General features: G+C 45.2%; 1 protein-coding gene across 2 annotated transcripts in view; it reads right to left on the bottom strand.

Annotated features, from left to right (window-relative positions):
• SLC60A1 (solute carrier family 60 member 1) overlaps positions 1-677 on the bottom strand; it is a 61,138-nt gene extending 60,461 nt beyond the window's left edge. For both annotated transcript variants that reach the window (XM_077157566.1, XM_077157565.1), the window contains exon 1: positions 430-677. In XM_077157566.1, coding sequence (XP_077013681.1) covers positions 430-659 — 230 coding nt within the window. In that variant the 5' untranslated portion in view covers positions 660-677. The remainder of the gene's footprint in view (positions 1-429) is intronic.
• Positions 678-15,972: the final 15,295 nt, after the last annotated feature.

Genomic DNA, 15,972 nt, shown 5'->3' with positions numbered 1-15,972 from the left:
GGCCAACTGGGCAAGGGGGGGACCCTGCCCATCTGTAAACTCCATCACCCCCTCTTCCCATGGGGTGATGGGGAGGGGAGTGAGAACCAGTTTTACCTCCTCAGGGTGACCAAAGGGGGAATTAAAAAAATCCAGAAGTCACCTTCAGTCTCAGGAGAGAGTTTTCTGGGGAAAGCAGGGGTGGGGGAGGGAAGGCAGCCCTTGGGCTAAGGCGCGGCACGGCTGGCACATCTAGAAGGGGTGGTCTGCAGGCCAGAAGGCAGGGGCGACTGGCAGCCCCCGCACAGCCCCGACAGAGACCCGAGCCGTGCTGGGAAGGGAAGGGTCGGCGCGGCAGTTCCGAGGAGCCGTGGGGGTGGGGGGCGCCGGGGAGGCGGGGGAGGGGACACGCGGGGCTGCGGGGCCGGGACGCGCGGGCCCGGCACTCACGTCCTCTTGAAGACGCCCCCGAGGGCGCTGCCCAGCAGGAGGCAGAGCTGCTGCGAGAAGAAGACCCAGGAGATCTGGGGCAGCGAGCTGTGCGTCTGGCAGCGCAGGTCCAGCAGCGTGGGCCCCAGGAAGGCGATGCACAGGCCGAAGCTGAAGAAGACGCTCCAGTAGGTGAGCGTGGGCTGCAGGTTGCTGCGGAGCAGCCCCGACACGCGGCCGTCGCAGCCCATGGCCCCGGCTCCCGGGCTCGCGGCTGCAGCCTCGGAGCGAGCGCGGGTGCCCGAGTGCCGCGCCGCCCGTGGGAGGGCCGGCAGGGCTGGGGAGGCCAGCGGCCGGGGAGGGAGGAAGGGAGGGGCGGGGAGGGGCCACCCCGCGAGGGGCCCCGCCCTCGGGCCCGGGCAGCGGCGGGAGCGCGGTGGGCACCGCGTCGGCCCCGTGCCTTCCCGGTGCCGCCGGGCCGGGCTCGGGCATCCCCCTCCTCCTTCCCAACACACACACGCTCACCCTCCCCCGGCTGGCTGCAGGAGACCAACCAGGAGCCGCTCTTCACCCCCCACCCCTTCTCCCACCCAGCCAACCGTCTCACGAGCCTCCTTATGCAGCGGCCCACCCTCGGAGGGCCCCAAGCGCCCATTTTAGAGCTGGGCAAACTGAGGAGCCGAGACGTCCTCTGTGTACACAGAGAAGTTAGAGAGCAGGCCCTTCCAGCGCTTCCCGTGGGCTCTGGAGAGCTGCAAGTCTTTGGTCCCCAGACACCAGCCTGGCCTGGGCTTCAGCAGTGGAGAAAACCCCTGGTCCTCTCCCATTAAACCCAGGGGCTTTGCAGATGGACCTCCGGAGTCTGGCAGAGCCCCACCTCTGCCTCGGGAATAAAATCTTGCTTGTACATTTTCTTTTTTCCTGGGGAGAGTATTTACGGCTTTCATCACAACCCACAGAGGTTCCGCACACTACCCTTTGGGTCTTCTTCCTTTCAAGCTCCCTGGGAGAGCCAGAGAGCTGATCCTCACCGACCTGACTCCTCTGAGCTCTGGATGTGTGCAGAGGGAGATGTGATTGTTCCCGGACCCCAGCTCTCTCCTTCCTAGCTGGGGGAGCCGGGACAGAAGGGTGGTGGCCTGGAGGAGTCCCAGGAGGGATTCTGAAATAACCTTCTGAGAAAAAAGGAGGATGTGTGTTGTTTGAACCTGCTCAAATTTGTGCTAATTCGATACTTAGCAGTAGATTAATAATAACACAACTGACACCCCGTCTGTTCCTTCCCTCTCTACTTCACCCCCCCAGAGGTGACCACTAACCTAAAAGTGTTCCTTACTTTCCCCATGGTGTCTTTATATGCTTACTCCTACCCTCACATGTTGTACATAAACCCTCACCTCATATAGTCTTACATGTTTTAAAGGTTTATATAAAAATATCACGTTGAATGGATTCCTTCTGCTATTTATTTTTCTCTTAATATTATGCTATGAGATTTATTCATGTTACGTGGGCAGATCTACGTCATTCATTCTTACGGCTGTATAGTATTCCGCTGTAGGGGATGCCCCCATGTATTCGTGTATTCTTCTATCGATGGACACTTTATTTGCTGTCAATTTGTTTTGCTTTTACGAACAGTATTGCTGGGGATCTTCTTGTGCATGTCTCTGTGCATAAATATGTGGGAACTTCTCTAGGGAGAGGAAAGCTCAGTCTAATCCTTTGGGTATTAAGTCTTCTTTTTTCCTGGAGTCCATAATAAAGTGGTTGTGATCTAAAAATAAAAGAAAGAAGGAAAGAAAGAAAAGAAAGAGGAATTCCAGGGAAAATTCCTTTTTCCACTAAAAAAAAAAAGCCGCACGTAGGGGGTGGGTGGGTGGTGCTTAGCCACCAGCCTGAGAGCCCTGTGGGAAGCAGGTCTGCTCTCAGACCACACCTCAGCCCTGGATTTTATTTCTATGTGGGGGCTGAATATTGCATTGGCCGTGGGGATCCTCACTTTATTTCATCTACTTTTTATTTTTATTGTTTTATTTGAAGTATAACATATACTTTGCAAAAAGCTTAAGTAAACAGCCCAGCGAATTTTAAAATACATTTACACCTGTGTATGCACCCCACCCCCCTCCCCCAAGCTATAGAACGCTTCACTCACTCCAGACGCTGTGGGGCGCCTCACTCTGCCAGGGCCATTGTCGCAGAGCCGGGGAAGCGGGACCAGTGCTGCGACTGAGCAGGGGTGCACTGTCTGGGGCAAGTATGAAGGAACTTGAGGCGTTTGGGCTAGAGCTGCAGAGCCCCTGGGCTAAGCCAGGGTCATTATGCATGTGAAGGATGAGATATTCAGAGCAGCTCCACTTGTCTTGTGTGAGCCAGTGGGGCAGCGGAGAGCAGTTAGGGGAGCAGCGTTTTCATTCAGTACAGGACCCAGAGCTGGCTCGCATGGGAAGAGGACCCCAGGAAATCATGAGTAAGTTCCCCATTAAACAGAGGTGTCGGTTGCAAACAGGACAAGCATTTATCTGTGATAATGGAGAGAGCATAGACCTCAGCCAGAGGCTGGTACCTTCCAGCTCTGAGCTTCCATGGTTTGAAATTCTGTCAAGTTGACAGAGAGGACTCAATCAAACGCGCGTGGTTAGGACTCGTTTTTTTTTTTCCAGAGAACAACTCTGGACTTCATTACAATCACAAGCGGTGTGCCAGCCTGCCCGGCCTGCCTTCATGAATAAGTAACTGTCACCTTTTATGACCAGCTGAGCCTAAGGCAGTCTGGGGCTCCCCTCCTTGGTGCGTACGGTCTAGGGAAGGAATGGACAAGTCCCAGGTGCCCCTGTGAGATGGGGCCAGCACCTGTGTGAGAAGTTGGCTCCTCCACCTCGTGTCAGGTTATCCTGGGGATACCCACCCAGCCGTGTCGGCAGGTAGTCACGATGCCGTGCTCCCGTCCCTGGTAGAACACCTGGGCAGAAGGGACGCTGCAGGACCTTGCTGCTCAAAGTGAGTGCTGTGGCCCAGCAGATCTGCACCATCGGGGAGCTTGTTGAGAATGCGGGGTCTCAGGGCTGCACAACAGACCGATGGAGTTAGAATCTGCATTTTAACAAGACCCCCAGGTGACTGATAAGTACACTTAAGTCTGAGAAGCTCTGGTAAAGGGAACGTTCACCTTGAAACTTAATCACCCTGGGCTTTTTTTTTTTTTCTGTCATGGGCAGGCTCCGGGAATCGAACCCGGGTCTCTGTCATGGCAGGCGAGAACTCTGCCACTGAGCTGCCGTTGCACCGCCCCACCCTGGGGTTTTTAACAAGGTGACAGTCACAGGCATTCTGGGTGCTGGGCAAGGCCCTTGGGTTGAGACAAACAGATAAAGAAGCAAGTCCCGCAATGAGGCACATTCTGTAATGGGGTGCTTTTAGGGTGGCGGGAGAAATGTCTAATTCAGTCTGTAAAGTCTTCACGGAAGAGGTGACTTCTGAGCTGGGTCTAGAAGGGTGAGTTTGTGAACAGATTTTACTGACTCCTGTCTTTCTTCATCTCTTTTCTCTGTCTATTTTCCAGTATAGCTCATTGTCCACCTCCTCCAGGAAACTTTCACAGATAAATCCTATCCAAACCCCAAATACCAGCAAACCCCATGATCCATTCTTTTACCTCCCCCCACCTCCCCAGTCTTCACAGTGTCAGTATTATATTCCACCAACTGTTATCTTCCTTCTCCTGCCACCTCCCCCACCCCCAGGGCCAGTTAAACTGTGCTTCTTAAGAGTGGGAACTTTATCACCAATATTTCTAACCCACCCCAAATGCCCCCCAGAATACCTCACAAATAGCAAGTCCTGGATAAAGAGCTAGCCACTGAATTATTTACACCATGCTTTTACAATTGCAGTTATCTTTACATTTACATCTTCTAACTGTAGCAAGTTTCTCAAGGGCAGAGGCTGCTTTATCCTTCCTTTGTGCTGTGCATTTGAGTGTCTACTCCTGGCTGGGCACCCCGTGGTTAATCTTAAATTTGAGAGACAAATAATACCTTGGATGGTCCCTTAACTGCTCTGACTCCTTATAAATTGGAATGGAAGTATCCATGCTCCTTACAAGCTCTGAAAAGCAATTTGAGAGTCCCAGATATGGAAAGACTACAGTTAGATTGGAAGAAAGGATATGTGGGAGTGAAGGTTTCTCAAGCTCCTGCAGACTGAGATCACTGTTTTGCTGCTGGTGTACTGAGTGATTTCTACTCCTTTGCCTCAGAGGTCACCCCCTCTGGAAAGCCTTGCACTCCCTCTTTGGGGATTCCAGCCTATTACACTGCCATCTATTCGCTGCTTCTCTTTTCTCACTCTTGGGCCCCAAGGGCATAGACCCTGGGATTTCCTCATCACCGGGTGCCCAGACTTTCTGACCTCTTGGTATGAGCTGTTTGCACTACGCTGTACAGGGCTAATAGTTGCAAGCTGATAAGAAATCAATCACCTGCTCAGCACAGACCACAGGTGAGCTACATCCTGGAAGTACACACAGAAGAAGTAAACAAGATAATGTAACACAGAATGAAATAAGATCTAGATACCCTCAACACTATCCTCTTACATGCATCAGAGCTGCCCAAATTCCTCAGTTTATAAATCCATGTTTACATTGTGTTTTTAATACTGTTTCTACTAGAACAGAAAACATCACTATAAAACAAATGTATGAAAGCCAAAGGTTTGATTCCTGGTAGCGTAAAGGGGCGTCCCTGGGATGGGCCTGGTTTCCTATTGGCAGCGTCCTTCAAGTGACTGCAGGCCTGTCCTTGGCCGCCAGCGTCCTCTGGCTTCTGCTTCCAAGCCTCTCAGGAGGCCAGGCTGGAGCAGTGCCGTGAAGGTCATCAGCACACCCTCCAGTCCCTCTGACCGGTCTGGGGTAGGAAGACAAACCCTCCTCCTCGGATTTTGTCTTCTCAGCCCCCGCACCATCAGTCTGCTGGCTGCAGCATGGGAGTAGGTTGGCAGGCTCTGTGGGACTGGCATGGGGCAGGTGGCAGTCAGCTTGGTGCCAAGGGCTACACCCGACGGCCCGAACACATGCATAATCACAAACATGGCAGAGGTGTGTGTGTGTACAGAGAGCCTCCTTGAACAAATATCCGGCTGAGTTCTCAGTGAAGGGGGTGGTCCCTGCAGTGCCAAGGGGAATAGGAGGGACAGGAGCAAGTGAGTCCACCCAGAAGCTTCTTAGACCAGTGGCCACACACACAGCCAGGAGAGGATGTGGCACGGTACCTGACACAGTAACACAGTAAGTTGGTGCTTAATGTGTTACTTAGTACTGAAAGGTGCTAGTTGAAGCTGACTCTGACTTTGAGAGTCGGAAGGACTCTGAAATTACCTAGTGCAACTTCCCACTCAAAACAATGGAATTTCATTTACGTACAGCACCCCTGCGGGTCGGCTCAGCCTCAGCGTGAGCACGCCAGTCCTTGGAGTCTCAGGAATCTGGGGTGACCTGTGAGGACTGAGCCTCAGGCACCTCCTCTGCAAAATGGCAAGAATAAAACCTGCCATATGGTGAGAAAATGTAGCAAAGCATGTAACACATGACCTGGCACACCAGGTGCTCTAACCATTTTCATTATGGTTATTGCTATTTACAGCACAAACTGCTGTACACATGTGAGATTATTTTTTTTCCATGGCTGGGCAGGTCTAAATTCTGAATCTGAACATTAGCAAGTTTTTCCCTTTCATGGACCCAAAATCTACCTCCCTTTTCAAAATCTGCACCCTTGAGCAGTGGCTCTCCGGGTACGTCCCTGCACCAGCAGGTCAGTGTCTCCTGAGGACTTGTTAGAAATGCAGATTTTCCCTCTGCCCCTGACCTGCTGAATCAGAAACTAAAGTTGAAGAATCACTGTTGTAGAGCCACAAAGGAAAAGGCTAAGTCCCATACTCCAGAGAGAGCCTTTCACTGGTTAAAGATGCTCTTTATGCTCTCCCTAAGTCTCAGTGTTCCCATCATCCTCCTTTCCAGTGCTTTCAACCATTCCTTGTTTACCTTGGATTCCAGAGCCTTCACATCCTTTTCTCCCTGCCACCATATCCTCTGATTGTCAGTGACTTTTTAAAAGGTGGCTTCCAGCCACTTGGGGGGGGGGGGCGGGGGTCTGATTAGCACAGAGCCAATGGGTCTGCTGCCTCCTCTTCTATAGAACTTCTATTTATCCAGTGCCCACTCTGGGCTGATCATATGACATACTGAAACTTACCTGTTTATTGAGCTTAAACTTGCGTTAAAGTGCATACACCTTTCTTAAAAAATTTTTATGGAGAAAACAACATACAAACACGAACATTTCGTATTTGGTGTGCAATCAATGCCTCGCAATATCATCATGAATATACACAGTTGTGTATTCATCACCATGATCATTTCTTAGAACATTTGCATCACTTCAGAAAAAGAATAAAAAGAAAAAAGAAGAAACTCATACATGGCATACCCCTTACCCTCCCCCTCATTGACCACTAGTATTTCCATCTACCCAATTTATTTTAACATTTGTTCCTCCTATTATTTATTTATTTTTAATCCATATTTGTTACTCGTCTGTCTATACCGTAGATAAAAAGGGCATCAGACACAAGGTTTTCATAATCACACAGTCATATTGAGAAAGCTATATCATTATACAATCATCTTTAAGAAACATGGCTACTGGAACACAGCTCTACAGTTTAGGGCAGTTCCCTCCAGCCTCTCTAATACACCTTAAACTAAAAAGGGGATATCTGTATAATGAGTAAGAATAACCTCCAGAATAACCTCTCAACTCTGTTTGAAATCTCTTAGCCACTGTCACTTTATTTTGTCTCATTTCTCTCTTCCCCCTTTTGGTTGAGAAGGCTTTCTCAATCCTTTGATGCTGAGTCCCAGCTCATTCTAGAATTTCTGTCCCACATTGCCAGGAAGGTTTACACACCTGGGAGTCATGTCCCACATAGAGGGGGGAGGGCAGTGAGTTGGTTTGCTGTGTTGGCTGAGAGAGAGAGGCCATATATGAACAACAAAAGAGGTTCTCTGGAGGTGACTCTTAGGCCTAATTTTTTTAAACTATTTTTATTGTGTAGTATAACATATATACAAAGCAAAGAAATAAAAAAGCAATAGTTTTCCAAGCACTCTTCAAAAAGTTGTTACAGGAAAAAAAAGTGGTTACAGGATAGATCCTAGAGTTTGTCATGGGTTACTATATGATCCTCTCATATTTTTTCTTCTAGCTGCTCTGGAAAATAGGCGGCTAGAGGGCTTAAATACTTTTTTATCATCACAATCGACTTTTTCCCCTTCTTTTTTGTGAACAATAACATATATACAAAAAAGCTATAAATTTCCAAGCACAGCACCACAATTAGTTGTAGAACATAATTCAGACTTTGACATGGGTTTCAGTTTCACAATTTTAGGTTTTTACTTCTAGCTGCTCTAAAATACTGGGGACTAACAGAGATATCAATTTAATGATTCAGCATTCATATTCATTTGTTAAGTCCTATCTCATATAATTCCACCATCACCTTTGATCTTTCCATCCCTCTCTTTAGGGGTGTTTGGGCTATGGTCATTCTAACATTTTCATATTGGAAGGGTCTGTCACTAATATGGGGTAGGGAAATGGAACTATCTGATGTTCTGGAGAGGCTGGGCTAGGTTTCAGGACTTATCTGGACCAGGGACCCATCTGGAGGTTGTAGGTTTCTGGAAACTTACTTTAGTGCAATGGAGCCCTTGCAGAATCTTATATGTTACCCTAGGTGTTCTTTAGGATTGGCTGATATGGTCCTGGTTGGGGGTTGGCAGGTTATCATAGGTAGCAAGGTCTAACTGAAGCTTGCATAAGAACAACCTCCAGAGTAGCCTCTTGACTTGATTTGAACTCTGTCTGCCACTAATACTTTATTAATTACACATCTTTTCCCCCATTTGGTCAGGATATAATTGTTGATCCCACAGTGCCAGGTCTGAATTAATCCATGGGAGTCCTCGCCCACGTCACCAGGGAGACTTTCACCCCTGGATGTCATGTCCCACGTACGGGGAAGGGCAATGATTTCACTTGCAGAGTTGGGCTTAGAGAGACTGAGGCCACATCTGAGCAACAACAGAGGTCCTCCAGAAGTAACTCTTAAACATGCCAATGAGATTCTCTGCTACCTATATAAGCTTCACAAGAGTAAACCTCATGATCAAGGGCCTGGCCTATTGATTTGGGTGTCCCTAAAGTTTGACACAGTATCAGGAGATTCCCTGATGGTAAGGTTTAATAGTTCCATAGTCTTTCTCCCCTCCCTCAGGGGACTTTGTTAGGTCTAATTTTAAGTAGGTTTAGCCTATCCTTTGTGGGGATGTTTCATATGAACAAACCCCAAGATTGAGGGCTCAGCCTATTGATTTGGTTGTCCCCACTGCTTGTGAGAATATCAGGAATTCTCCAAATGAGGAAGTTGAATTTTCCCCCTTTCTCACCAATTCCCCCAAGGGGACTTTGCAAATACTTCTTTATTCACTGTGCAAATCACTCTGGGATTATCAGGGCATCACACTGAACAAACCTACAAAATTGCATGCCCTATTCAAGGTTGCATGTATTTATGGTGTTCAATTGAACTGTCCATATAAATTATATTAGGAAATGCACTAGTCAAAATATAAATTTTGTACCAAGTAAACATTTTTTGCTTTAGTCTCACACAGAAGTTAAAGTTTTAAAGTATGAATGACCATCTATTTTCAACACCCTGCAATATTGACATGCCTTTATTCTTCCTCAGGCAAAACCATTTTTTAATTTGTATATTTAGTCTCTATCATTGCACACTCTAGGCATTCCTAGATTATACCATCTCAGTCTTTATCGTCTGTCTTCCCTTCTGGTTTCACATGTGCCCCCAGCCCTGCTCCCTCTATCATTCTCACGTTCAGCTTCATTCAGTGTACTTACGTTATTGTGCTACAATCAGGTAGTATTGTGCTATCCATTTCTGAATTTTCACAATCAGTCCTGTTGCAAGGTGCATACACTTTCAATGAACAGCTTCATAAAATTTTACGAGTGTGCACAGTCACATGTACACTTGCTACCCAGATTGAGATAGAAAACCTCATCAGCATGCCCCCAGAAGCAGTAGTGTGCTCACTGTGCGCTTTGTCGGTGAGTTTGAGCCCGTTGTCACGTATAGCATTGTTCGTTCTTTTTCATTGCTAGATAGTATTCCCTTATGCGGATACCCCACAATTTGTTTATCCCATTGACTATTAGTGGACATTTAGGTTGTTTTTAGTTAGCTGTTATAAATAAGGCTGTTCTAAACATTCCCATACTTGTCTTTTAGTGGACATAGACATTTATTTCTATTATATATACTCTCAGAAATGAAATTTCTAAGTCATGGGATAGGTGTATATTTAGCTTTCGTAGATGCTTCCAAACAGTTTTCCCAAGTGGTGATATCAGTGCACACTCCCACAATAGTTCTGGCTGGCCCGCCTCTTTGCCAACACTTGGCATTGTCAGTCATGTAAATTTTCACCATCCTGTTGGGGACATAGTAGCAAACATCCGGGACTTTAATTTGCATTTCCTCATGACTAATACTGCTCTGTATCTCATTTGCTTATTGACTACTTGCATATTCTCTTTTGTGAAATTCCTGTTCACGTCTTCTGCTTAGTTTTTAAAATTGGGTTGTCCATCTTTTTGAAATCTGTTTAAGAGTTCTCATATATCCTGCATATGAGTCCTGTGTCAATTACACATATCACAAATGTCTTCTCCTTGTCTGTACATACTTTTGCCTTAATCATCAGGACAATCCCTTGCAGTAAGTGTCATTGTCTCTATTTCATAGCTAGGGGGACTGAGGCTCAGGAAGGTAGAGTAATTTCCCAAGCCACCCAGCTGGTGAGTAGTGAAGCTGAGTTTTGAGCCCAGGTCTCCTGACCCCAAACTCTGGATTCTTCCCATGATGCTATCTGCCTCCCACATTCAGCCCTGAAAACTCTATGAGACCTTTATAGCTCTTAATGTTTCCCCCATGGAAAACTTTATCGAACCACGTCTTCCCATCTCACGTATGTGTAGCTGATTTTTTACTCTAAGTACAGGACTCGATACACATGGATTAATGGAGAGAACCTGATCCTGGGAAACAGGCAGGTCTGGAATTGACTTCTGGCCCCTCTACTTTGCCAACTCAGGGCAGCCTTCTCCACATCAGGAGCCGAATTTTCTTCAATTGTAAAATGTTAAATTCTGACTCTGTTGTTGTGGGACTAAATAGAAGGAAACGCAAAGCCACTACTGCTCATACATGTTCGTTGCCTTCCCCTGGACAAGAGTCTCATTTGTTTTGGTTTTGGGTTCCTCTTCTCTGCCAATGTGCTTTGGATCCAGACTCAGACTTCCGGCAGGGGACCGTACCTCCAATTGTTGCCGCGTAAGAGTGGTGCCACATGTTTGTATATGGTTACTCTGAGTCATCCAAATCATTAAGAACACACCACTTCTCCTATCTCTCTTTTACCTAATTAACCTTTCCTGCAGGCCCAGGTTAGTTCTTACTTCTGCTGGATGCTTCTTACCTGAGCAGGGCTGCCGAGGTGCTTGCTTTGTTTTCCCTCCATCTCTTCACTCACCACTGGCCCTTGTGATCCACCTGCTGAGCTGTCCATAACCCCGGCTCTTGAAGGATAGAGAGTGAGTCACATATTAAGCTCTGTTCCTAGGGGCATGGCACAGCACCGGCCTGGTACATAGCATGCATGCAGAAAAATATAAGCTGCAGAAATATGTTTAATTAGTATAACCTTTAACTTATGAGGCAAAAAATAATATTCATGGAGGATTTCATAAAGAATGTACGATTTAATCAGTAAGTCTCACGCTTGGCTATGCAGTTCACTAAAGAATTAATATACTTAAAACTTAAGTATAAAAACTTTAAAAATTCAGAATCTCTAGTGGTGGAGTCCTTCACTGGTATTTTACAAAAACTCCCCAGGGCTTTCTAATGTGCAGCCAAGGCTGGAAACCACTGTTCCCGAGAATCTACATTTACCAACGGAGAACTGCTTGCATATCCTGCACCATTTAAAGCCCCTCACTAAAGTGCCTTTGTTGAATAATACTTTGGCTTTATGCCTAGATTGAATGACCCTAGGATATAACTATGTGACCCCTGTTACTGAAATTATTGTGGGGATGTCGGTGCCAATTGGGCCTTTTAACGAAGACACACAGGAGAAATTCCTGTTGGGCATCAGCACCAGGGAAAGCTGTGATTCTCCTAAGCAACTAGCTCATGTTTATCTTACAGACCCTGGAAATCATTTAATTAACACTATTTACCAAGTTTGTAGTAGCTGCTGGAAAGCTCACAGCCAAAGTTGTGGTCCATCTTTATCAACTATAAAAAATTTCATGGAGTGTGTGTTGTGTACTGGTTTGGTTCCTCTTTATTTTCCATAATTTTCTCTTCACTGTCCTTTCCTCATTTTTTCATAACAATGCATTTTTTTTGAGATATGATTCACAACCATAAAATTCACCCTTTTTTTTCTTCACATGGGCAGGCACCAGGGATCGAGCCCGGGTCCTCGGGCATGGCAGGCAAGCACTCTTACCTGCTGAGCCACCGTGGCCCACCCAAAATTCACCCTTTTAAAGTATATAATCAAATTTAATATAGTCACAAGGTTGTGTTATGTAACACTCGCTACTATCTGATTACAAAATGTTTCCAATCACCCCCCAAAAAACTCCATGCCCATTAGCTGTCACTCCGCATTACCCTACACCCCACACCCCCAGTCCGTGGACACCTCTAATCTGCTCACTGTCCTTATGGATTTGCCTATTCTCACATATCATATAAATGGACATACAATATGTGGCCTTTTGTGTTTGTTTTCTTTCACATACCATAATGTTTTCAAGGTTCAGCTATATTATAGCATGTATCAGAACTTCATTCCTTTTTATGGTCAAATAATACTCCACTATACGGCTTTTCCACATTTTGTTTATCCATTCATCAGTTGATGGACGTTTCGGTCGTTTCCATTTTTTGGCTATTATCAATTTTGCAGCTATGAACATTCATGTACAAGTTTTTGTGTAAATATATGTTTCACTTCTCTTGGATATATAGCTAGGAACAGATTTGCTGGGTTAAGCAGTAATTCTGCTTTTAACTTTTTGAAGACCTTTCCTCATTAAAAAAATTTTTTTGCTTTGCATTGTATGTAGCTCTGTAATCCACTGCAAATCCCTCTTTTTTGCAGTGAGGAGGAGTATAAATAAATAAATCACAAAGAACTCCCAAGCCATCTGTTTAATAATCTGTTTTAGAATTTTGCCAGGATACTATATTGAGTCATTTGGTCTATAGTTTCCAGAAATAACTTCTCTTTGTGAGAATCAGAACATTTTCTCTTATCTAATGTCCTCATTATTTATTTGGGTTGTTTTGCAGTCTTACCTGAAGGATATTTCACAACTCTGGTGTCTAATTCATCTGAATCTGGCCTCCAGAACTCACTGACAGCCAAAAGAGCTCTCATCAACCTCCTTCTCATCTATCTCGTGATATACTTAATTATTTATCAAAATAATTCATGCACTTGGTTAAACACAAACTAGAAGAAAAGTGCCTACAGTAAATGGCTACCGCCCCCCCCCCTTACTCCTGCTCCCCTAGAGGCAATTGCTTCCGATTCGTCTTGCTTCTTATTCTGGGAGTTACTTCCATAACTGTAAATAATGTGCTTATGTTGCCATTCCTTGATTTCTCAACTTTAAACACTTGATTTCATCCAAACAACTTCCACCCTCAAATGTGGTTATAATGCTATTTTTATTTAATTCCTTTGTGATTAGGTTTGCTGCTTTAAGAAACACATTGAAGTCTTTATTCCTCATTCCATCAGCTAGTAATAATAGTTTTGATTGACTATTTTGTAGGGTAAGGATATCATCTTTACTTTAAATGCATTTACTTTAAATGCTCAATGATGATAACACTTATATTCTCATTCCCTAACCCTAATTAGGTCTTCCGACTCTAAAAGTTGAAATCCAATAAACCCTGTTTACATTTTGTTGCCATGCAAATATTGTTCTTTGCAGTCACACAATGTCCTATACTTACACTTCCTTTCTTTTATTTTTTTCTGTTTTAGAGTTGAATTATCTTTTTTTTTCTCCTCCTCCTATTTCTTTTCCTTCCTCTTCTTCCCCTTTCCCCACCCCCACATCTCCCCTTTCTCTTTATGACTGGCCATATCCGTTCCCCAAGTTTGTTCCCAAGTTTTCAGCATATCAGGTATTCTATCTTTTAGGTCCCCCTTGTCCCCAGGGACACCTCACACAGTCACACCCTCTGTCCCTTCTGCTCTGCTTTGGGCTTGTTGCTTTTCTCTACGTCGCGGCCAGCCAGCCTGCACCTGCTTCCCTCCACGGATGCCCTGGGTTGGTCCCACTGGTTCCTGGTTCTTTCCTTCCTTTCTTCCTTCTCTTTCTTTCTTTTATACTTACGCCTCATTTCGCTACACCACATCTTCAAGTAGTTTCTTAAGAAAACGTATGTGGTAGGTAGACTTTCTGAGTCCCTGTGTCTGAAAGTGGCAATGCTCTGCCCTCACACTCATATGGCAATTTGGATGGATATGGGATTCTTGGATAAAATTTGTTTTCACACATCATTGAAGGCACTGTTCTAGCCTTTGCAAAATGAGAATCCTGAAACCAGTCTGATGTTTTATTTTTTATAAGCGCCCTCTTTTTTTTCCCCCTCTAGGGAAATTTTTAGGAGCTTGTCTTTATCATCGCTATTCTAAAATTTCACAGAGATGGTGCCTGTATGTGGGTCTTTGATTCATTCATTGTGTTGGACTCTTGGTGTCCTCTTTGAATTTGGAAAATCTATCTTTTAGCTTTGGAGAATTATTTTGTACTTTTAATTTGAGCATTTCGGCCCCTCCATTTTCTCTGTAGTCTCTTTCTGGGTTGCTATTATTTGAATATTAGGATACTTCTCTAATTCTATTACTTTCCAACCCATCTACTGAAATTTTTATTTCCATAATCTTACCTTTAATTTTCTATAGTGCACATTTATTCCCCCATCACTCCTTTTCATTGCCTCCTGTCCTTAATGAGGGATGTAGCCCCTTTTGAAGTCTCTCTGGGGATACCAATTATTTCCTTAAAATTTTCTTCTGTCTTCTGTTTCTTATATTCTCTCTCCTTCTTAGGGAGAGTTTCCCTGCCATTTATTTCTCTTTGCCTCTTTTTCATGCTAAGGGCTTTTTTCAAATGTCTAGAGATCTTTGTCTTTTCCTATTTAAGAGGGAAGCTAGGCCAGAAAGCTGGGGGATTTCATTTCATTTCATTTAGACAGGGAGCCAGCGTCACATGGGGGACTCCAAACAGCAGAATGGATGGATCCCTGGCTGCCCTGAATGCTACGTGGGAATTGACTGTTGCATATATCACTGTGTTTTCAGCCATGTCTGGAACGCCTGCCCCTCTGTATTTTCCAACTCTGTGGCCCCTTGGAGGCCTAAGCCTCCCTGCAGCTCTGTTGGGGTAATGGAGCAACCTTCTCTGCTACCTGCCTCTGGGGGCTCCTGGTTCTCCAGCTGGGACTTCTCCCACCTGTTCTTCGGTGATTGCACCTCGCTCCGTTTCCCATCTCACCTGCTGCTAGCCTCCCTTCCGATTTGGTCAGTAGGGGACTTTGCTTTCTTATCATGTTAGCAGGGTCACAAAAGGAGAGACAACAAACGTATAGTCAATAGACTCTTTAAATGGAAATCTTCAATTTCCTCTTTTTTATTTTAATTGGAGAAGTTGCAGGTTTTCAGAAAAATCATGCAGAAAATAGAATTTCCAAGTTACCCTCCCCATTATTGGCACCTTATTCAATTTCTTTTTAATGTATCTGCTTTACCTTTTTCGGAATGAAGGCCCTTCTCCTTGAAATAGGAGAGTGGAACAAATTAAGAGTTTCATCATCATCATCATAAATAATTCTACACTTTGAAATGGAGGTTCCTGAAATCCATGGGGCTCCTTCTTTCACTGTTTCCTGTCTCACAGATTTCTTCACCTGTTTCCTCATTTCAGACAGGTATTCCCCACCCACCCAGGCGCCTGCATCAGAGACCTTTATACCCTCACGCCCTAATGCTAATTAGTGTCTCTGTCCTGTCAATTCTCAATCCAGCAGTTTCTTGAATTCAATCCTCCAGCTGCTTGCTTTTGTCCCGTACTTCTAACCCACACTTTAGGACAAGCTGTCCCTCCTGCACTAATTGCAGTAGCCTAACTGGCCCTGCCTATGGGCCACTACAGCATCAGTATTCCTCATGCACCTGCCCTTTGACCCAGCAATGGCACTTCTAGGAATTTACCCTGCATATAGACTTATATGTGTGCAAAATGATGTATGTACAAGGTTATTCTTTATTGCTGCCCTGTTCATAAAAGCAAATTATTGTAGTTGACCCAAATA

This window comes from Tamandua tetradactyla, chromosome 4, assembly GCF_023851605.1.
Source record: "Tamandua tetradactyla isolate mTamTet1 chromosome 4, mTamTet1.pri, whole genome shotgun sequence".
In the NCBI taxonomy this organism is placed as follows: Eukaryota; Metazoa; Chordata; class Mammalia; order Pilosa; family Myrmecophagidae; genus Tamandua; species Tamandua tetradactyla.
This window is presented reverse-complemented; position numbering and strand designations above follow the sequence as displayed.